The sequence below is a fragment of the Xiphophorus hellerii genome, chromosome 24 (genome assembly GCF_003331165.1).
Source record: "Xiphophorus hellerii strain 12219 chromosome 24, Xiphophorus_hellerii-4.1, whole genome shotgun sequence".
In the NCBI taxonomy this organism is placed as follows: domain Eukaryota; kingdom Metazoa; phylum Chordata; class Actinopteri; order Cyprinodontiformes; family Poeciliidae; genus Xiphophorus; species Xiphophorus hellerii.
In genome coordinates, this window is record NC_045695.1 from 11,753,261 (window position 1) to 11,777,555 (window position 24,295).

Consider the following 24,295-nt stretch of genomic DNA (forward strand, 5'->3'; position numbering starts at 1 on the left):
TTAAGCTCTTTATTCACGTAGAGATCAACACTGGACAATTGAGCCTGATTTAATTCAGCTTCTTCACCCATTTGAGCTGCATTGTTGAGTTGTTCTGCACCTGAAAGCCATTTTTCAACTTCTTGTATAAATTCAGAATTATATTTACACAAGCTTGAAAACCAAGTGTTTTGTCTTTCTTGTTCTTCAGCAGGAAACAGTGGAATAACAGACTCATACAGCTGTTTTGCATTTTCAAGCATCAGTTTTTAAATGAGAGTGAGACTGAACACTCTCAAGATTTCCTTCATTTTTCATAAGCTCTTTAATAATGTTTATTTCTCCTTTAATTTTATAAACCTTTGCTTTGAGATCCTTTTGAAGCTTCTCAATTTTATTTTGTAATGCTTTAACAGGTGGAGGAGTTCAAGTATCTCGGGATCTTGTTCACGAATGAGGGAAGAAGGGAGCGGGAGATCGACAGGCGGATTGGCGCAGCGTCTGCTGTCAAGCGGGCGCTGTACCGGTCCGTCGTGGTGAAGAAAGAGCTGAGCCAAAAAGCGAAGCTCTCGATTTACCGGTCGATCTACGTTCCCACCCTCATCTATGGTCATGAGCTTTGGGTCATGACCGAAAGAACGAGATCGCGGATACAAGCGGCCGAAATGGGTTTTCTCCGTAGGGTGGCTGGGCTCTCCCTTAGAGACAGGGTGAGAAGCTCAGTCATCCGGGAGGGACTCAGAGTAGAGCCGCTGCTCCTTCACATCGAGAGGAGCCAGTTGAGGTGGCTCGGGCATCTGGTCAGGATGCCTCCTGGACGCCTCCCTGGTGAGGTGCTCCGGGCACGTCCCACCGGGAGGAGGCCCCGGGGAAGACCAGGACACGCTGGAGGGACTATGTCTCTCGGCTGGCCTGGGAACGCCTCGGGATTCCCCCGGAGGAGCTAGAAGAAGTGGCTGGGGAGAGGGAAGTCTGGGCCTCCCTTCTGAAGCGGCTACCCCCGCGACCCGACCTCGGATAAGCGGAAGAAGATGGATGGATGGATGGATGGATGCTTTAACAGTTAATTTTGGTCGTCTTTTTTCATCTTTACCGCTTATAATGGAACTCGATTTAGATCCAGCTGACTCCATTTCCCGTTGTTTGATTTTAACAGTTCCTCTTCAGACAAAGCGATTCAGTGTGTGTATTTGTCCATACCTCAGTTCCAGCGAACTTGATTGAGCTGCAGTGAAGGAACACGGTTAACAGAAATTATGACCACCACCGGCGCACCCGCTTCCTCATACATACAAATCAGTGCGCCAGTATGGCTCCCATTCATACCTCAGTGACAGTCACGCCCACCTCGACACACACAACACCCAAGTGTCAAAGCCGTGTGCTTCTGCCACATCAGTAATTGCTCATTTCAATCATAAGGCTCTTACAGAGCGTTTGGGTCCAGCAGCATTTTTCATGGTGAAGCAGTGAAAGTTCTCCAGTAACTAGAAGAGGCTGGGATGTCTAAAGAGTTGAAGCTCATGTCTCTCCAGGTCTTCATGGCTAACAGCTTCAACAAAAGCTGCAGATGAAGAGTTGATGAGGAAAATGGTTCCAGCTCTGGAAGCAGAGTTCTCAGAGCTTTGGGAGGATCTGACAGAAACTAGGACTTTTTCTGGAGCCAGACAACAATCACCACATTTTGCTCTCATTTACAAACTCAGAGGAAACTAGTGGGAGGAGGAAAAGTTGGTTCACTAAGTTTCTAACTGGTTTTCATGACAACAGCAGCAATTATTGGGGTTATTTTAAAGTGTCCATCAAACCTAAACAGTGATTTTATAAAAAAAGACAAAGATCCTAAAAGGAGTAGCGGCTCAATGAGTGAAGAGGAGTTTAAAGTGTAAAAGTCTCTCTGGCTGATTGGATCTTTCAGACAAAATAGATTTTTTTCTACAGTTCAGGGTTTTCTATTCATTTAAACATGAAAACTGATAAAAAGATAAATATTTTTAAAATGATCAAAATGTCTAAAACCAGAAGCTGCAGCTGTCCTGGATGATCTGAATGTTTAGATGGTTGAATGGCTGAAATAGTCCAGAGGATGAAGGAAGAAGTTAAAGACCAAAAACATCCAGAAGCAACTTGAAGAAGAAGAAGAAACAGGAGGACAATAGAGCTGAATCAGCATTCACACAATGAAAACATCTGGACTCACCGAGCCTTTCTGCAGTTCCTCACAGCTGGAACCAGTCTCAGTCGTCCTGATGCTGATGTGTTGTACTTCTCCAGGTCCAACTCATCCAGAACCTCTGACATCTGCAGCATGAAGGCCAGAGCTGAACAGTGAGTCTCTGAGAGCTTCTTCCCTGAATCCAGCAGCCGTTGGATCTCCTGATAAAATGAGACGTCGTTCATCTCCACCAGACAGTAGAAGATGTTGATGCTTCTGTCAGGAGAGATTCTATTAGTGTTCATCTCCTTCAGGTTGGTGATGCTTCTGTCAGTAAAGATTCTATCAGTGTTCATCTCCTTCAGGTTGGTGATGATTCTCTGGATGGTTTCTGGACTGTTCTCTGTCTGACCCAGCAGATCTTCTAAGAGTCTCTGGTTGGACTCCACAGTGAGACCATGAAGGAAGCGGACAAACAGGTCCAGGTGGCCATTTTCACTGCTGAGAGATTTCTCCATGACTTTCTTCATGAACTCATCTAGAGATGTTTCTCTGTATTTTTCTCCTAGAAACGTCTTGATCACCTCTGACTTCCTGCTGGTGAAACAGTGGAGCATGTAGACTGCAGCCAGAAACTCCTGGATGCTCAGATGAACAAAGGAGTAGACGGAGATGTCGCACGTCCCTCTCTCTCTTTTAAACATTTCAGTGAACACTCCTGAGAACAACGCAGCATCTTTGATGTTGATGCCGCACTTTTTGAGCTCTTTGTCATAGAAGATCAGGTTTCCCTCCAGCAGCTGCTCAAAAGCCAGTTTTCCTAGAGACTCAATCAGCTTCTTGTTCTCTGGACTCCAGATTGATCTTGTCTTTTTTCTTCCATCATACTTTTCCTTCTTGATTGCGAAGTTAACCTCCAGGAATGCTATGTACATCTCAGTCAGAGTCTTTGGCAGTTTTCCTCCCTCTCTGGTCTTCATCACATCCTCCAGAACTTTAGCAGTGATCCAGCAGAAAACTGGGATGTGACACATGATGTGGAGACTTTTTGATTTCTGGATGTGGGAGATGATCCTGCTGGCCTTCTCTTCATCATCTCTGAATCTCTTCCTGAAGTACTCCTCCTTCTGGGGGTCAGTGAACCCTCTGACCTCTGTTGCCATGCCGACACACTCAGCAGGGATCTGATTGGCTGCTGCAGGTCGTGTGGTTATCCAGAGGAGAGCAGAGGGAAGCAGTTTCCTCCTGATGAGGTTTGTCACCAGAACATCCACTGAGCTGGACTCTGTAACATCAGTCAGGATCGGATTGTTCTTGAAATCCAGAGTAAATCGACTTTCATCCAGACCATCAAAGATGAACAGAACCTGGAACGTTTCAAAGCTGCTGATTTCTTTGGTTTTAGAAAATAATTTATGAATCAGTCCTAATAAACTGAACTTTTCTTCTTTCAACATATTCAGCTCTCTGAAAGTGAATGGAAATATGAAATCAATGTTCTGGTTGGTTTTGCCTTCAGCCCAGTCCAGAGTGAACTTCTGTGTTAACAGTGTTTTCCCAATGCCAGCCACTCCCATGGTCATCACTGTTCTGATTGGTTGATCTCTTCCAGGTGGGACTTTAAAGATGTCTTCTCTTCTGATTGTTTCTTGTTTCCTGGATGCTGTTTCAATGTGTCTGACCTCATGTTCCTGGTTGACCTCTCTAGTTAACCCCTCTGTGATGTGGAGCTCTGTGTAGATCTGGTTCAGAACGGTTTGATTTCCAGGTTCAGCGACGCCTTCAGAGAGACTCTGGAACTTCTTCTTCAGAGACGCTTTATGGTCACTCTGACACCGAATATCAAAATCTGAAGAAAGAGACAAAGACAGGAGAGGAGACACTTCAGCTGAACATAAGGAAAACAATAATTTTTTGATATTCTCAGAGACAATTTGTGCATCAGCTTTAATGGATGAGAAAAAAGTAAATTAATAAATAAAAAGCCCAAATTTTATAAAAACTCTGCATGGTAAGAAGAACGAAAGTCACGACTGTAACTACGGTTCAATGAATCCCAGATGACCACCAGAGGCGGTGCTTAAAGCACTGGATGATCTCTCTTGCACAGGTCGAGAATCTTATACCAACATGGTCACATGTGACCCCCGGTGACAACAGTAAGTCTATATAGTCACGTGACAATGACAGCTCAGTCCCTTAATCTTCTCGTGAAACACGATGATTCTGAGGGACCGAGCGCTCTGGCGGTCATCCGGGATTCATAGAACCGTAGTTACAGTCTAAACTTTTGTTCTATTTCATCCCTACTGACCGCCAGAGGCGGTGCTTAAAGCACTGGATGACGATTACCGACAGAGTCCTGAGAAATCACACACAGAAAAGAAACAACCCCGAAAACATGCCCACCTCACTGGGATGATGATGAGCGCTGGGATAGGATCCCAGGTGAAAGGTGGCCCAGTTAACCCTGTAAAACCCAGCAAAGGTATTTGGGGATGACCAAGAGGCTGCTGCACATATAGCCTCCAGAGTGACCCCAGACACCCAGCATCTCACGCTCACAGGACTCGGTCAGGTCGAGCTGAAATCGCCACTCTTGACCCGTAAACCGACGAGCGAATAGGCCAGGAAACACGGCTGCACAATGTAACAAAAGCAAACCTGAAGCAGCTACGATAATAAATAAAGACAAGCCAGATATGGAGGCACAATATAAGAAAAAGCAATCCCAAAAACTGAAATTAATTGAAACCTTCAATTCATCCATGTGCTGAAGATGTTTGACCATCAATCTGCAGGCTCTCTGTTCTTCTTCATCACAGCATCTATTTTGTTGCAGTCCTTGTCTGCTCTGGTTTGGTTCTTCTCAAGTTGACCTTCTATCTCTGAATGTTTAAAGACGCGATCTGATAGAAGGTCATCAAGGAGCTGTTAACTCTCAATATTATTGGTGAATATTGTGATGAAAATATTGACTGATTAACAAACATTTTCATCACTTTTTTTCTCCTTTCTTTATCATCACCAGCACATAAGTTCCAGTTACACCAGCTGAAATAATTGATCACTAAAAGACTTTTAAACCTTAAATTTCCAAATCTCAACTAAAGACGTGGATCTGGTCCAACAGAGACGACAGGAGGCTCTGATTGGAGGAGTTCAGTCTCACCTGGAGAACAGCTGCTCTGATTGGCTGTCGGCCGTTCAGCTCCTGTTCTGGGTCTTTCTTCACACTCACAGCTCCTGTAAAGACATTTCTTCATCAGTGAAATATTTCACTATCAACAGGCTGGAGCTGAACATGTTCATGAAGGTCCACCACAAACTAGAGACCAGAACTGGGTCAGAACAGAACCTGAGATCATTGATGATCTCTGGTTTGAAGTTCTTCATTGTATCATATCTGGTATCATGACTGATACCAGTGTTCCCAGTCTGGAAGCTCCAGTGCTTCACTGGGTTTAGAGACAATCTGAGTCGTTGCTCCTCACATTGTTGGTTGTTTTTGTTTTCATGCAACATTTTCATCATTGATTCATTCAGACTTTCATTCAAACTCTGATTTACTGACCAACATCCTTCATGACTAACTTTAAATTAATATCTCAGAAAATTAAGTTACTGTTTATTAAAACACTGAAGATCAACCAGTTAATATCTTTTATTTTATATCTCTATAGATTCACATGAATCAGTTAGAAAATGGTTTCTTACTTTCTGTCTGATGGTCCAGGTTCATTACTGAACCCTGGAGGATGATCTTTGGACCGGTCACTCCTCATAGATGGACTGATACCCATCTTTCATCTTCTGGCCTTTTGGAGAGAGAAACCAGAACCAGTCAGTCCAGTGATCCGGTTCCAGTAACTGTCCTGTGAAGCAGAAAGCTGGTTCCCATCATGTGTTCAGAGGATCAGAGTGAATCATTTGAATGAATGAGTGAACATTTCCTATGAACTAGTGAACTTATTTAGCTCCCAGTGGACTTGAACGCATCATGACTCTATTGTAGCTCTGTATGGAGGGAGTCAGTGAGCAGAAGGTTCTGAGGGAGCAGCAGCTCAGGTCGGGTCCACAGCTCTCCTCCAGACAGAACCGGGTCCAGCTGGGATCTCAGCAACATGTCAGCCTCTGTGTGCAGCTCAGCAGGATTTCCTCTCAGCTCAAGAGACACAAAGCAGCTTTCAGGGACCACAGCATCCAACTGAGGTACCAGCTGGACCCACTGCAAGGAATCATGGGTAAACAGCTGCTTCAATAGGGGGATGAAGCCCCCAAACACTCAGCGAGGCCTGAAACATATTTAGTCTATTGATCTGATTGAACTTCAAAATAAAGAGACACATTAATGCAACTCTTTTAGTTAGAAACTACTTTGTTACAACTGATCTAAAATGTTTGTGAAATTATTTATTTTATTATTATTGCTCCATTTAAAAGTTTTGTTATTTTTAGGGTTGAACCGACTGCAGTTTTCTGGCTGATCGATTCCGATTTTGCAGATACTGATTGCTAAACACAGCAACCTTTCAGGTAAGAGTCAGTCTGGATCTGGATGCATTTTTCCAGCAGAGCTTTGAGAGACAAAGAGTTTCTTCCTGCTGAAAGGAGCAACAAGAGGAAAACCTGGAAAAAGATCAAACTCAGTGAGGAGGAAGAGAGGAAATCTGTGGACGGCTTAAAGCCGGTTCTGATCCACAGACAAGAGAAACATCAGTTTCTGCTGAACCCCAGACTGATGAGGGACGGAGTGATGTGATTCACTTCCTGCTGATTTCAACAAGCAGAGAAACTAGTTTACAATGTTTTAGTTCTGCTTTTTAGGTTAAAACACCAGAGAGAGTCGCTGCAGCAAGAACTGATGGACTGTAAAAGTTACATTAAGTTCTCAGTTTATTTAGATTAAATCTGAAAAGTTCATTATTGCTCCACACAAACAGATCAGCTTTAGATGCTGCTGTCATGGTAGATCATAGCTGATCATTCACCAGGTTAACTGCGCAGTAACTGAGCTGTGTGTTTATAGTGTGTTCAATATTTCTCTTTTTGTTCCTTATAGTCGCATAATGTAACCTCACTTAGCATCACTTTATAAGCAGCAACGTCTCACAATAAAGTTTTTCATTTGATCTAATTCCTTTCTAGATCAGGCCTTCAATAAAGTAAACAGAGCGCTGCTGCGGGGACCAGGCCCTATGAGAGCCGAGCGACCCAGGCCGAGGTGACTGAGGCCCCGGGAAGCCTCGGTGGGTTCATCGGTTAGAAAGGCTCCAGAGAGCCGAGAGACACGGAGGGACCCGGAGCACCTGAGTGAAGTTGGCCCCCCCCATCTTCTTCAAATCAGACAAAATTGGTGTCAAACGTTTGTGCTACGTTTGTGCTGGTTTGTGCAGCAAAAATTTTCGTTTGTGCCGTTATCATTTTAAAGATATAAAGAAATGTTTTTAGAGGTCATCAAAGGTCAACCAGCCCCCCCACCTTCTTCAAATCAGACGAAATGGGTGTCAATTAACTCAGCTACATTTGTGCAGCAAAGATTTTCGTTTGTGCTGCTTCGGTTTTGAAGATATTAAGGAAAAGGTAAAGGTCAAAAGGTCAACCAGCCCCCCCACTTTTATTAAATCAGACAAAATTGGTGTCAAACGTTTGTGCTGGTTTGTGCAGGAAAAATGTTCGTTTGTGCTGCTATCATTTTAAAGATATAAAGAAAAAAGTTCTAGGGGTCATCAGAGGTCAACCAGCCCCCCGACCTTCTTCAAATGAGACGAAATGGGTGTCAATCAACTCGGCTACGTTTGTGTAGCAAAGAGAAGTGTTGCTGTCGATCATAACATTGACCTCAAAAGGGCTGAGTATATGCCAAGCACATGTTTGGTTATTTTCTTATTTTTTGTATTTAAAAAGTACAGTTTGTCTAATAGCACCCTCTAGTGATCAGAAGCTAAGATACAGGTCACCAAGATTGTTTTGGGAGGCATTGTAGCAACCTGTTCATTCGAAATAAGACCAAGTTTGAATTTAATTTCTTCCAGGTTAAAATTAAAGTATTCATATTCATAGGTTAGCAACTTACAAAATGATAGCAGTACAAATGACAATTTTTGCTATACAAAAACATAAAATATTTAATATATATATATTTTAAATACCCCTGGAGGAAATTTTTCTTTATATCTTTAGAATGATAGGAGCACAAATGAAAATCTTTGCTGCACAAACCAGCACAAACGTTTGACACCAATTTTGTCTGATTTAATAAAAGTGGGGGGGCTGGTTGACCTCTGATGACCCCTAGAACTTTTTTCTTTATATCTTTAAAATGATAGCAGCACAAATGAAAATTTTTCCTGCACAAACCAGCACAAACGTAGCCGAGTTGATTGACACCAATTTCGTCTGATTTGAAGAAGGTGGGGGGGCTGGTTGACCTTTGATGACCTCTAAAAACATTTCTTTATATCTTTAAAATGATAACGGCACAAACGAAAATTTTTGCTGCACAAACCAGCACAAACGTAGCACAAACGTTTGACACCAATTTTGTCTGATTTGAAGAAGGTGGGGGGGGCCAACGACCCGGAGCGGCAACACTTACCTCTAGTAACAAGTCAGCAAGTTATTTCCATCCTGCAGCTCAAAATGGAGGCTGATCTGAAGGAGACCAAAGTTGGTTTCAGTTTCTATTTTCACAGGAAGTCACGTAACTTGTGTTTTCCTCTAGAGCCAAAGTTTGATTCATCTGAATAAATATTAATAGTTCGGTTAGATTTAACAGAGTGAAAAAACTAGAGTGAAGATGGAAAAGCTTCAGTATTTCTGTTTTGCTGTTAGTGAAGCAGATCTGAACCTGAGCAGCTTTTTTCATGGATTCAGCAGAAAACCAGCAGAACAAACTGCAGTTTAACAGGCGTTTGATGGAGGATTATGAGCGCTCACTGCCCTCTGGTGGTGAACTATCGCAACTACAGATATTCCTCTTCATATTAATTACAGTTTATTTGATCTCATTTTCACTTTTATCAGGCCAAATCAAATCAGCTTACATTAATGTTAAATAAGAGTCACTGCAGGGTTAGTACATGGAAAATAAAACTTATTCTATAAAAATCCTCCAAAAAACGATTCACTGTGGGAAATTTTGAGACTCAAGGCCTGAAAAAAATAAAAATAATAAAAATGTGTTTGAAATAAAATTCAATCACCTGCGATAGGAGCATCAAGCAGGATTAAAGGGGCTAATAGAGAAAAATTAAATATAAAAAGTTAATAAAGTTTAAATTATTAGTACTTAATATTACTTACTTAATTGCAGTCTTTTGTAGAACTGAATTAATCTGTAAATAAATGTATTACACATACAATATTATGCTGCTGCTGTTAATGTCATTTAAATACTTTTATCTGTTTTTAAAGACTGTCTACAGAAATAAGAAAAGATCCGCCGTCAGATCGTCCACCATACCTGCAGAGACGATACGGGTCAGAACCGCCTGAGGTTTGATCCCAAAATAAGAAACTGGAATCAACTCCACCTGCTGCCAGCGGCGCCTCGGGTCCGACTACGACAAACCGATGTGGTGGTCCTTACAGAACTGAGCCAGGATGCTGTGGTTGCTCACCGACACCTCTGCAGAAACGCAACAGAAAGCTACAGATGCTCACCTCTGTTTTTCAATTCTGTCAAGTGACTTCAGCTAAAATACATCCTATGTTGAGCAGTTAGCAGGTCCAACAGCCCCTCAGGTACCAGAGTTGCTGATCTTGCCACAGCTGGCGGTTCCTGCGTTTCCGGGAGCCACCAGAACCTGCTGGACCCGGGGCGACTGGGCCAGCTTCCAGGCCAGCGCGTGTTCCCGTCCCCCGCCTCCTACCACCAGAACCCGCTCCGCCATCGCAACTGGAACCACAAGAGATTCGACTTGAAGGAGGATTTCCTCTCACCGTGTGAAGCCACCGTGTAATTATGCAAGCGCTGACCTTTAGCAGGAAGAGCCGTGACCTTTTCCAGGGGATGGAGGTCCGATGAAATCGTAGAGATCAAACCAAGGAGCTGGAAGAAAAAACGAAACTGGACTTTTAACACAATTGGCATTGATGTGGAGCCCCAGATTACTGCAGAAACAGAGTAAAGATAAACGGGCCAATCTCTGGGATAACAGAGAGTCCAGTGTTGGACCCTGGCTGAACATGTTCAACTCTGATTGGAGTCACTGGGCTCATGTGACCTCCTGAAACCAACTGATAGAAAAGTCCATCTAATAAGCTGGGAGCAGATTTAAAATGCCGCTAGAAAATAATGAAGGTTTTATTTGCATCCATCACTTTTAAAGCGTTTCTTTTCTAAATATTGTTGACTTTAAAGTGAATCTAGCAGCAAAAAGACGTCGACATGCACAACATTTACCAACCTCTGTTGTTATGAACCAAGAATTACTCGCAGCCCGTTTCGCCTGCTGTGCTTTCCCCGCTCTCCGTGGGTGGACTGACCCTCCGTGGAAGCTGCGGGGACACACGTGACGCAACTAAACATTAACACACACACACACACACACTGCGTGGAGTCACAGTGAGAAAAACATGCAAAGTTTGCACAAAAACTAAATTACTAACGAAAAAAGAGAGAGAACAGAGAAGCTAAAACCGTCGACACGTGTGGAGTCTTACCTTCACCAAATGATGGGAGGAACACTTTTTGGATTCCACTACTTCCTATGGGAGAGAAAGCGCAAAGCATCACGGGAGACGTAGTTCGTTTACCGCTGAGCTAAACTGTAAAATAAATAGTTAACATTTACCTTTAATACACTTTCTAAAGCAATAATGAAGCTTCAATCATCGTTAGAGCTAAATTAGGATTTTAACTATTTCACTACCATAGATGTAGTTAAAATCTATGGCCAGCAAACAGCAAAGGGAAGAAGTTTGTTATCAGATTTAAGAGTTACTACTAACAACATTACTTCCTGAAGTTTCTTAGGAGACCACTCAGATGTTGCTCTGATGAAAACCACCCGTGGGATGAAAGTGCAGAAAACCTTCTGGTCGATGGATTCGCCACTGAGCAGCTGTGCTGGTTCAAACACTTTACTAGGAGTACTAGGTTTTCGATTTCTCCCCAGACTTACTGAAACAGTGCCAAAAGAACCAACGACTGATGGCTCAAATTAGCATCCATTCTTCAATTGTAAATGTGGTCGTTGACCGTCAGGCCAGTGTGAATAGTCCATGTTGGGGGTGGGTATCTATGATACCAACAGGAGATCAGATCTCCTGTAGGTAATTGCTCTTCAGTCTAGTTTTGAAGCATACATGAAGTGTTTTTGGAGAGATGTGACCTTTTGCAGCTGATCCATGATGTTGTGCTGCATTATCCAGTCTAAGTCTAAGGAACAATTGTGCAACTGTGAGATGCGTTGAGGCCATTACCAGGGTACTTATAAGGTAATGGCCTTATTTATTTACAGAACAAAAGCAATCCTTCAGGCCATTTGGACTATCTCCAGCCTATGTCAAAATGGACTAACTCCAGCATTTCTAGTGTTTTAAGCATCTGGAAGCACCTTAGGCTCCTCCCCCTTTCAGGTGACAACAAACACCTTTATTTTCATGTTTTCCTTTGTATGAGTTGAGCTGTAAAACTTTAGGTCAGATTTGAACTTTTCAGGTTTTTCTCAGTTTTCTGCTCATTTCCAGCCAACATTTTATTGCAGGAAATCATTTCAGGAAGGAACCAGAAGATTCAGGAGTCTGGGAGATGAGACTGTAACCGACCTGAACACTGAGGCCCCAGAGCGCCCCCTGCAGGATCTGCTGCACCATCTCCGTTTCCAGCAGCAAACCAATCATCTGTTGGTCCAGACAGAAAAGCTGAAGCTGTCAGTGAAGCAGATCAGAAGCTGAGCAGCAGAAACCCAGAAGAACTGGAAGCATCAGCAGGAGATGAACTGGACCTGTGCGAGGACGCCGCCGGTGGTCCATATGGTCGGCTGTCGTTTTCTGTGTGTGTCCGGCTGACTCACGCAGAGCGCCACCGACGCTGCGGCTGCTCCCACCGCAACAAACCGGATCAGATGGCGGTTTTCCTCTAATGCTGGAGATCCGCTTCAATCTACAGTGTGCTGCTTTACATTTGACAGGCAAGACGCACAGTAAGAATAGTTGTAGAAGAATTTGTTGATAAACTCAGCTTTTCAAAAATTGTGGCTAATTATGATTTAACAAAAGAAGAAATTTCACTTTTTCTGCAACAAAAAGTGAAACAGTTTGAAAATTGCTGTCTGTGTTACTCAGGTTGTATTTGTCAAATAAAATCTGTTAGATATGAAATATTGAAGTATTAAAAAGAAGAGAAAATCTTTAATGATTTAGAGATGCTTTTACAAAGCAACATGCTATGTCCCTGCTCTGCCTTAGTATAAATAAAAAAGGACAGAAAGGAAAAAGTTATATATTGATTTATTTTTATTAAAATAAAAAACTTAGTTTTTTATAAATTGTTTTGCTACTTAAACCACTTTTTTTCTGGAATAAATTACCAACAATTCTATTTGAGATACTCCGGTGTGTAATTTTTTTTAAAGTACATGTTTCATCTGTTAAAGAACAAATACTCAGGATGAATTTTTTTTGTTTTAGTTAGGACTTGTTGTCAAATGTTGTTTCTTTCTCCGTTTACAACGTAGCAGTGAGCTGCATGCTTCTATAAAATGTAAGCGTCCACATTTGCCTCCCATCCAGGCCCTCCTACTGTCGATAACAGAATTTACCGCGCCTCCCCCACCAAAATCAATTTCTACACTCTGCGCAGTATTGAGCCGGGTTCTGCTGGAGGTGTCTTCCAGTTTAAGGAGAGTTTTTCCATTCCACTGTCACCACTTGCATGACGGACCACTTTAAAGTCAACAACTCAATGCAAGCGGTTTCCTGCTGTTGCTACGTGCTCATCCAGGAGGAGTGAATGATGAAAATCAATAACTCGATACCATCTGCCAAATTAACCTTGCTGTATTGTTTAACTAGAATCAATTGAAATGTATCTGTGATAGAATTGAAATGATTGATGTGCTTTTTGTGTTGCAGATGCTGCCATATCACAGTGCAATTGGAGCTATCTGAACATTGCACTGATCAGATGGAAATAACGAAATGAGTTGGTCCTTTCTGATCAAATAAAAACATAAATTTCTTCTTTTTGTAAGCAGAACGAGCAATGTAAAACAGGCAACTAGCAATATACTGCTAAAATCGGAGTCTGTAGCATATTTTATGTCACATGGCTGCAGGTGGGATGGGAAACTCGGGTGCCAACGCTGCAGCTTGAGAGAATAAGGTGATGCCTGTGCCTGGCTGGTTTTGTCTCTCCAAAGACAAAAACTAAAGCTGTTTGAGAATATTTCTAATTGTTTCACACCAAAGAAAAAACTGCTGCGCTCTTCAGTTAAGTTTGATTCTATGTATGTATGTATGTAATCAATGCTTGTTTTTTTTTTCTTGGTGCAGGGGATCATACCCAAATATAGCTTTACCAACCTTCTTTTTACGATGACATTTCATAGAATTGAAGATGCTGCATCCATCCATCGACTTACCCAATGCTGGAGCCCTTCATCATGTTGCTGATGGATCCGCTACCAACATCAATAATCTATCTACAAATCAATGTCACAGACGTTTGCCATATAGAATATTTTTTTAATGTTTTCTCATGTTGAAAAACCTAAGGTTTGTGCTAACCATAATATGTACACAACCCACAACCCTGTGCATGTTTTGTTCTAACTCTGAGCATGCGTATGTGTTAATATCTAAGTTAAGTCACCAAGAAACCAGACCATACATGTCAAAATGAACTGCAGAATAGCATGGTGCCTCTCAACTTTGCTGTGATAATATCAAGACTTTTTTAGCAATTACATTGACTGCTTTGAGTGTGGTAAGTACCAGAATAGCAGTGGTTGTCAAATTTGCTACTTAAGGTATTAATGAGCAGTGACTCTTTTCTCCAAGATAAGTGCTCAACCATAGTTACAACTTAAATGTTTAAGCACATGTACATACAAATGCTCCCCACTTTTTGTGAACGTAAGTGGGAAAACAAAAGGTAATTTGTTGTTTAGGAATGGTGCAGTATGAGCATACTTCAGCCAGGGATAGAACTTTAAATTTTTCCAGTGGAAAGCAACTTAATGAACAAAACTATCCTAACTTGGATAGCGCAGTGGATTACATATGTGCTTAGTACCCTAAAAATACTAGGTTCAAGTCCTGTTTCCGACAGACACCGACCTTTAAAAGTTGGAGTTCTCCCAACTTTTTTGTAACAGGACAAACAAAAAGTCATGTTTTCATTAGAAATGCTCAAATTTGCACTCCCAACATTGTGGAAAATATTTTCAGGAGAGATGAAGATGTAACGGGTGGGTCAGTGACATTAAGCATTTGTTGTAAAAATTGGGTGTTATTTGCATTGTAACTAATGTCCTCATAAAGAGTCTAATATCTTTTTCTACAACCCAGGATGAAAAAAAGTCAATGTGTAGTGAAACTTTAAGAAAAAATACAAAACCTTTTTACTTGCTGTTAATCTCCATAAAAGCGTTTCAGCGAGAAATAAAATCAAAGGATGACAGTGAATCACATTTGTGGTATTTGTAGAAGTTTGAGCGTCTAGTTTGCCAGGTGCTTGGATGGCACACTGGATAAAGACTGTGCTTTGGTTCCGATGGTTCTTAGTTCAAGACCTGCTTAAGGCATAGTTTTAAAATTTTACAAGGAAAACTGACTATGTGGTATTTGTAGAAGTTCAAGAGTCACGGTTGCCAGTTGCTTGAATGGCACACTGGATAAAGCCTGTGCTTTGGTCCCGATGATTCTTAGTTCAAGACCTGCATGGTTTTAAATTTTCAAGAGGAAAACTGACTATGTGGTATTTGTAGAAGTTCGAGCGTCACAGTTGCCAGTTGCTTGGATGGCACAGTGGATAAAGACTGAGCTTGGTCCCGATGATTCTTAGTTCAAGACCTGCATGGTTTTAAATTTTCAAGAGGAAAACTGACTATGTGGTATTTGTAGAAGTTCGAGCGTCACGGTTGCCAGTTGCTTGGATGGCACAGTGGATAAAGGACTGACCTTTGGTCCCGATGATTCTTAGTTCAAGACCTGCTTAAGGCATGGTTTTGCTGTAAAATATTGTTAGGATGAACAGGTAATTCCCCAAGCAGAAGAAGTGGGGGGGGGGTTAGGGGGGGGGGAGAGGAGAAGAGGGGGGGGGGAAAGCAGAGAAGAAGTGGGGGGGTGAGGGGGGGGGGGGGGGGGGGGGGGGGGGGGGGAGAAGAGGGGGGGCACAAGAAGAGGAAGTTGGGGGGGGTTAGGGGGGGGGGAGAGGAGAAGAGGGGGGGGGAAAAGCAGAAGAAGTGGGGGGGCTAGGGGGGGGGAGAGGAGAAGGGGGGCACAAGAAGAGAAGGGGGGGGCTAGGGGGGGGGGGGAGAGGAGAAGGGGGGGACAAGCAGAGGAAGTGGGGGGGTCAGGGGGGGGGTAGAAGAGGGGGGGGGACACAAGAAGAGGAAGTGGGGGGGGCTAGGGGGAGGGGGAGAGGAGAAGGGGGGGACAAGCAGAGGAAGTGGGGGGTTAGGAGAAGGGGGGGCACAAGAAGATTGTCCCCCTCCCCCCCGTAGGGGGGGAGGGGGACACTCTTCTAGTAGTGTTCCCCCTCCCCCCCCGGAGGGGGGGAGGGGAAACACTACTAGAAGAGTAGGGGGGACAAGAAGAGTAGGGGGAGGAGGAGGAGCGGAGGGAGGGCAAGAAGAGTGTCCCCCTCCCCCCCGCAGGGGGGGGGGGGAGGGGGACACTCTTCTTGCCCTCCCTCCGCTCCTCCTCCTCCCCCTCCCCCCCCCCCGCAGGGGGGGAGGGGACACTCTTCTAGTATTGTCAAGGGGGGGACAAGAAGAGTGTCCGCCCCCCCCATAGTCAGTTTTTCTTGTGAAATTTTAAAACCATGCTGGTCTTGAACTAGAACCATCGGGACCAAAGCTCAGTCTTTATGCAGTGTGCCATTCAAGCAACTGGCAACCTTGACGATCGAACTTATACAAATACCGCATAGTCAGTTTTCCTTCTGAAATTTTAAAACCATGCTGGTCTTGAACTAAGAACCATCGGGACCAAAGCTCAGTCCTTTATGCAGTGTGCCATTCAAGCAACTGGCAACCTTGACGATCGAACCTTATACAAATACCGCATAGTCAGTTTTCCTTCTGAAATTTTAAAAACATGCTGGTCTTGAACTAAGAACCATCGGGACCAAAGCACAGTCTTTATGCAGTGTGCCATCCAAGCAACTGGCAACCGTGACGCTCGAACTTCTACAAATACCGCATAGTCAGTTTTTCTTGTGAAATTTTAAAACCATGCTGGTCTTGAAACTAAGAACCATCGGGACCAAAGCACAGTCTTTATCCAGTGTGCCATCCAAGCACCTGGCAACCCTTGGCACTAGAACCTCTACAAATACCACAAGTTTGGACCCAGGAACGTGATCTTTTAAAACAATCCTTAAGCAGGTCTTGAAAACCTTTGAATCCCTTAATATTGCACCTGCCCTCAAAATGTGAATTTGTATCAAAGAATCAGCATACTTCGATAGCTGAGGTTTAATTAGAATGTTCTGGTTTGCACAAAACATCTTATTTAGACCCAGTCAAATCATGAATGCCATCATTTTTTAATAAGCTATAAAGTGCTTTGTTTTTTGGTTTTGAAAGGCTGGAAGTTGATACCACACTTATTTGTTCCAAAACGCAACATGTTTGAAAATTCATTTCAGCCACAACATGATAAACCACAACTGATTTAAAAATAATTCTGAACTGTATTTTGTATCAAGTTAGAGTAATAAAAGTTGTTGGCTACAAAAAGGACATAATGCCTTCACCGAAGAGTGGCATTACATTAAAAAAAACTACAAAAAGGAAAATGAAGCTCTTTAAAAGAATAAAATTCAATATCATAAAAAAGTCCTTGTATTTATTATTTTGCCATTTTACTTTGTGAATTATTTTCTGGTATCTTCTCTGGTATACCCAAAATAGATAACAGATCTGGCCTTTGCAGTTGAAGTACCTGTAGTAATAAATTAAGTGAACAATTGTTCACTTAAGAACAAATTTTCTTTCACTTTAGAGTAAAAGCACAGAGGTAAAATAAATAAATAAATAGTAGATGCAGTTGTAAGGTATTTTGCATAACAGTAATGTGATTGTTAGGAAAGTTATCCTCCTGTTCATTTACTCATGAGTTTATTTTACAAGTTATGTTTTCATATTATTCTTTTCATATTATTCTTTTATATTATTACTCTCATATTATTCTTCTTTTTATATTTACTTAACTTCTCTTTCTTTTGTAGTATGTTATTAACTTTGTTTAGGATGTTTGCTTAGAAGCTAAAACGTTTTAAACATTCATGTGTTATTAGTTCCATATGTAACTGATTAGTTGTGGTCAGCCACATGCCCTTATAAGGGCATGTCCATGAGAGGTTCCAGAATGTAAGACGGTTGGTCAATTCTCTGTGTGACTGTGTGAAGAGAAGCCCAACCTCCTTTTTCTATACAATAAGAGAAATGCAAAGAAAGAACTGGCAGAATTGAGTCCGGACAGTGTTTGACAGCGATTCGTCGCGTCTGTTCTCAATTCTCCTATTCTGCAGAAAAAGAAATCAAAAGAAACCTAATCTCTGTCTCTGGCTGGTTCTTTGCAGGTTGTGACAAAATAAACCTATCATTTTTGGGGGCTCGTCCGGGATTCCCAACATACCCGCCGCTGACAGACGGAGGACAGACGCGCTGAAAACTGCCGGCAGTCAGGTTCTTTAACCTGAAAGTCCCGGGGGGTAAATTCCCCGCTGGGCCAGTGTCTTAGGTCAACCTCTTTTCGGCCAACGGCGGATTGACGGGACTCAGGACCGAGACAGAGCAGGAATCAGCCAAGTAAGTAAATAATGTGGTATCCGGGTGGTTTTCAGTCCCCCGTTTGATGTAAAATAAATAAGGGAAAGTATTAAACACACACGAAGGGAAAGAAACCTGTGAAACCTTTAAAAACACAGTGGGAAAGCAAGTGGTGGGCCTTGTTGGGATGTGTAGCAAGATCCTCCACTCAAATCATTTATTGAGTTGAGTCGAAGCGAGGATTACCACGACAAGAATTTAACCACCACCCCACTTCCAACCCCCGTTCTGTAGCGTCCACCCTAGGTGTCATAAAGAACGGGACGAAAACACTGTAAAAATGGGTTCTTCACATGGGAAGGTGAAAAGTCTTAAAGGGGATGAAAAGTTTATGTGTGAGATGGAGCCAGGTAACTTAAAATACCTCGCTAATGGAAAAAAAAGTACGGAGTAAATGGTGTATTGAAAGTGGAACAATGGAAGGGACGTGGTGTGTAAATTAGAAACAAGTGTTAGTTCAAAAAACTGGTACCAGACAACAGAAAAAATTAAAGGAACTTGTAGTTGCACGTAAGTGGTTAACCCAGGCACAAATAGACATAATGCGCGTGCTAAAAATAAATTAGGCCGAAAAACCGAAGCTTTGTTTGTTAGACCAGAAGATAATGAAACTCAACCTCGAGCTCAAGTATGTGCACAAAAAACCCCACCCCCAGCCTTTGACCAAAGGAGGACGCTCCAGAGGCATTAAGGGGGGTTTCAACAGGCCAGCCTGAAAAACTAGGAAAAAAAGAGGAAACTTTGGGTCCCTCTCAATCTACTCGTAGTAAAACAACCCCAATAACTGCTAAATCCATGTACAAATGGAAAATCCTCCTCCATATAATTCTTCTAAAACTCCGGGTTCTTCTAGCTCATATCAAAAGTTGTACCCTTCACTGTCTGAGCCATCAGAAGAGTTATATCCGATGGTTCAGGTTGCAAATCCTAATCCGGGAGAGGAAAATAAACAACCTACAATACTAGTTTTCCGTCCGTGGTCTCTTGAAGAAGCCAGAAAAGCTGTAGAAGGTGTAACTTCTCCAAAAGAAGATCTTGATAAATGGATCATGGATATGGAAGGGATTTATAATTCTTATGGATTAGAAAACATCTGGTAGCATTTAACACCTCCACCGTTCATGAGTTAATGGAGTATGCACGGCATGCAGAGAAACATGCAAAAACAAAGGGAGATGCACAAATCTTCTGGGCAGATTCCACCTCTGACCCAGAGGAAGTGTTTTCATTTCAAAGCACCCGACCCCCTCAAGGAAATAGAGGTGGCCCTCGGTCTAGGGGGTTGTCTCAGTTAAGAAATAGAATACCACAAACAGAGGAGGGGTGTTGGATTTGTGGGTCACTAGATCACTGGTCAAAAGAATGTCCTAATCAGAGACAGGCGCCACACCAAAGGGGGAGGAGGAGAGGTCGCAGGGGCAATTCACGACCTTATCAGGCGTGACTAGATGAATCAACTGTTAAAAACGAAGTTCAGACTCACGTTGTTAATGTGTATGGGACAATGGAACTATTAATGCATTAAAAGAAAAGCCGTATATTGTTCTGACTGTCCATGGTCAGCCTGTGACTTTCTTATGTGACTCTGGAGCTTGTAAAACTTGCGTTAAAGACAGTGTAGGACTCAAATCCTCCAATACTCCTATATTGTAAAATCAGCAAATGGTCAAACTTCACAGGAGTGGATGTCACGCTGTATTGACATCTGTGATCCTCAGACAGGAAAAAGGCTGCACGCCCCTGTTGTAATTTCACCTAGCTGCCCAATTAATCTCTTAGGGCGCGATTTGATGGGAAAATTAGGCATTGCAATTTTCCCTACAAAGGGAGGAATGAAAGCTGTAAGAGTTGAAAACGTTATGGCCACAGTAACTGAAAAACCAATGTATTTTGCTCTGCAGCTGCCATTTCTTAAACAGATAAGTGAAAAAAGTGAACTCTTAATCAAAGCAAAAGAGTCTCTGTCTGTCCCTGTTGATGAAACACCGTTAGCAGAACTAGAAGTTATCATGAATGTGTGTTTAACAACAGATGACAGATATGCAAAAAATTCTTAAAGCAGGAACCAATGTTGGTGACTACTCAGTATTTATATACTGACGGAAACTCATTTGCAGCAGCTTCTGTGCTTCTGCCCACACAACAGCTATCTCTTTATTGCCTACCAGGGGTCCCACATCTGTCTTTGTTTAAAGCTGATGACACACAAAGCAGAGACACAGGTCCCCGTTTAAAAGCAGCAGAAATGGCATCTGATTTTCTGCCTTGTTCTCAAAAATTAGGCTGGATGTACAGTCCGAGTACACAGCTTTGGAGAATGTCGTACAGAGTTCTCTTCGATACAGAACCAAAAGTTACAGATTCTCCTTGACTTAATCTAGATTCTACAGTCCTACTATCGCAGTCTGATGAGGATGACCTACAGACTTTGCCTGCTTCATTATGGTCCACAGGTCCAACAGATGTAGGATTAATTACTATAGTGGAACCAGTCACTATTACTCCAAAATCACAGTGTAGGCCCAGAATAAAACAATACCCGTTAAAACCGGATGCACAGGAAGGAATAAAACCTGTTGTACAGGACCTTTTGGATGCTGGAATAATTAGACCATGTTTTGATTCACCATGTAACACTCCAATTTTTCCAGTACAAAAGGCTGATGGAAAAAATTGGCGGATGATCCAAGATCTCCGAGCTGTAAATGCAGCAGTCCAAACTCGAGCCCCAAACGTTCCAGATCCACACACGTTGCTTAATTCCCTAGACCCAGAAAGCAAATTTTTCACCGTGATCGATTTAAGTAATGCTTTTTTCTCAATACCAGTACATCCTGACTCACAATACTGGTTTGCTTTCACTTTTGAAGGAAAAAAGTATACTTATACGCGTTTGCCACAGGGTTTTGCTGATAGTCCAACTATTTTCACACAAGCAGTTATGACTTGTCTGGAAAGTTTTACTCCGCAAAATGGTAGTCAAATCCTGGTATATGTAGATGATCTTCTCATAGCATCTAAAAGTAAAGCAGCATGTAAAGCAGATTCTCTGCAACTTTTACATCACCTTGCATCTACTGGAAATAAAGTTAGCAAATCAAAATTACAGTGGGTTCAACAACAAGTTCGCTATTTGGGACATCAGATTTCTGAAAATGGGAAGGAAATACATGATGAGCGTAAATCTGCAATAGCGAATGCTCCAAAACCTGTAACAAAAAAACAGATGATGGCTTTTCTAGGCCTCTGTAATTATTGCAGAGCCTGGATCCCACAGTTTGCAGAAAAAACACAACTGCTACTTAATCTCATTTATGAGACTCCTATGGCCATGTCTGAGGTGATAACATGGACACCTGAAGCTGAAAAACAGTTCACAGATTTGAAAACAGAGCTTATCTCATCCACAGTTCTTGCGCTACCTGATTACAGGAAGCCATTCGTTCAAACTGTTGATTGTAAAAATGGGTTTATGTGTTCAGTCCTGTTACAGTCTCATGGAGGAAAATTAAAACCTATCGCATATTATTCCAAACGGCTAGACTCAGTCGCATCTGCACTTCCTTTATGTCTACAAGCTGTATGCTCAGCTGCTCTAGCGGTAGAAAGTTCAGCAGAAGTGGTCTTATATCACCCACTAAATTTATTAGTTCCTCATGCTGTAGATGTGCTGTTGTTGCAGGCAAAAATGTCTTTTCTGTCACCTGCTCGACAGCTCTCCTACACAGCACTTTTGCTTTCTCAGCCTCATTTAACAATTCAGAGATGTACTGTTCTTAATCCTGCTACTCTTGTTCCAACTGCTACAGATGGTGTTCCACATGACTGTGTGTTTGAAACTGAAAAATTACAATTACCTCGTCCAGATTTGTCTGATGTGCCATTAAAAACTGGCAATGTATGGTTTGTGGATGGATCTTGTTCCAAAAATTACAAAGGGGAGACTCAAACAGGTTACGCAGTGGTGACCTCTGCTGGTGAAGTAGTTGAAGCCAAACAGATCAAAGCTCATCATTCAGCCCAGGCTGCTGAACTAATTGCTTTGACCAGGGCTTGTGAGTTGGCTAAAGGTCAAGATGTCACTATTTATACTGATAGTCAATATGCATTTTCTACAGTTTTCTTTTTTGCTAAACAATGGGAACGCAGGGGTATGACTACTAGTACTGGCAAATCTGTTACACATGCTAAGCTTCTGTTATCGCTGCTTCAGGCCATACTTTTACCATCTAAGTTGGCCCTTCTCAAATGTGTTGCTCACACTAAAGGGACTGATTTTGTGTCTACTGGTAATCGTTATGCAGATAACACGGCTAAGCTAGCTGCTACAGGCGCTTTTGGTGTGTCAGAGATATATCATGCGACATCACAGGAACTTCTTATTGATCTAGAAATTCTCCTGTCACACCAAACAAGCTGCTCACCGTGCTGAACAACGCTCATGGTTCAGTAAGGGTGCTGTTAAGAACACAACAGGCCTTTATATGCTTAACAATAAACCTATTCTTCCTAAAAGTCTTTTTAATGCTGCAGCAATTCTGACTCATAGTTGTTGCCATGTGTCCACAGGTGGGATGGTTCACATAATTCAGCAGCATTTTTCAGCGTTTGGGTTTAATGTATATGCTAAAACTTTCTGTAGAGCATGTACAATCTGTGTAAGACATAATCCACAAGGAAATGTTCGACCAAAGAGGGGTCAATTTCCTAAGCCACAATACCCATTTGAGACTATGCATATGGATTTCATTGAACTTTCTCAAAGTGGTCCCTATAAATATTGCTTAGTGATGATTGATGCTTTTTCTAAATGGGTTGAAATTGTCCCATCAAAACATGCGGATGCACTAACTGTAGCTAAAGCAATATGCAGAACTATCATTCCAACTCATGGCATCCCACAGAAAATCTACAGTGACAATGGTCCACATTTTGTGAATCAAGTCATTCGGTTAATGGCAGACAGATTGCAGATAACATTAAAAAATCACTGTTCATACCATCCCCAAAGCGCTGGGTTAATTGAAAGAGCAAATTTCTACTGTTAAATCCAGACTTAAAAAATGTATGGAAGAAACCAAAAGGCCATGGCCAGAGTGTCTGGATTTAGTGAAAATGTACATGAGAATTGTGCCCACTGGGAATGGTTTAACTCCTTTTGAAATAGTACACGGCAGAGCTTTTAAGCTTCCTTTATTTAAAGACACCACACCACCACCAGATGACAGTGAAAAAACTTTAGCTGATTACATGAAAGAAATGTTACAGTCTAAAGAAGTGTCAAATGCAAATTCACTGCCAGAAGAACCTTTGTCTTCACAGGACCTCCAGGTGGTGAAACCAGGCGATTGGGTTTTCATCAAGGCCATTAAGAGACAGAACTGGGCCTGCCCACGGTGGGAGGGACCGTTTCAAGTGCTTTTGACCACTCCCACTGCAGTAAAGATCGCTGAGAGACCATCCTGGATTCACCTCAGCCACTGTAAGTTGCAGAGAGTGTTGGAGACCTAGGTGGGGGCAGTGGGGAAGATCTGACTACAAAGGGGTGTGGCTATATAGGGTCACACATCTCAACGTCAGCAGAAGAACTCATCACATCCCTGTTCCATAGAGTCCTAGGTAAACTCTAACATCTCTGTAACTGAGCAAAGATGGGGTCCTCATGGAGATGGGGCCTCTTTTGTGCTGTGGCTGCTGTGTGCGTGTCCTGTTTTTTCAGTCCAACCTCACTAATCCATCTGGGGAGAAGATTTGTCCATACCACTGCTATGAAGATCTGGCTAGGACACCTTCCAGACCATCACCATGACAACATATGGCAGACTTATGTGGAGATGTTGGCCAAAGAACGGAATATGACCAACTGCTACGTCTGCTCGGTGATGCCAAAGTCTACCAGAAAACCTACTCTGTATGTCAGTCCCATGAACAGGTCCCAAGCTGTCTGTTTTGCCTCTTGTGCTTTACGTTTCATGCCAGCGACTCCAGTCAACACTTCAGATGGTGACATCCTGATGAAAAGAGTGTGCACTGGCGTGACGCCCATCTTCACCTACAGTAATGTTACTGGATACCCATCACGGATGAAAGCTGTCACGATGTCAGGGACAAAACATCCGGTCTGTATCCATTCTCCACCAGGAAACTGGAC

The 24,295-nt window shown here is 42.5% G+C and overlaps 1 protein-coding gene across 1 annotated transcript in view; it reads right to left on the reverse strand.

The window, feature by feature from the left end:
* Positions 1–9,696: 9,696 nt before the first annotated feature.
* Positions 9,697–24,295, reverse strand: part of LOC116716305 (uncharacterized) — a 110,794-nt gene continuing 96,195 nt past the window's right edge. The window contains exons 9-12 of the mRNA XM_032557225.1: positions 10,802–10,846; positions 10,137–10,187; positions 9,885–10,034; positions 9,697–9,764 (exon numbers count right to left, since the gene is read on the reverse strand). Coding sequence (XP_032413116.1) covers positions 9,697–9,764; positions 9,885–10,034; positions 10,137–10,187; positions 10,802–10,846 — 314 coding nt within the window. The remainder of the gene's footprint in view (positions 9,765–9,884; positions 10,035–10,136; positions 10,188–10,801; positions 10,847–24,295) is intronic.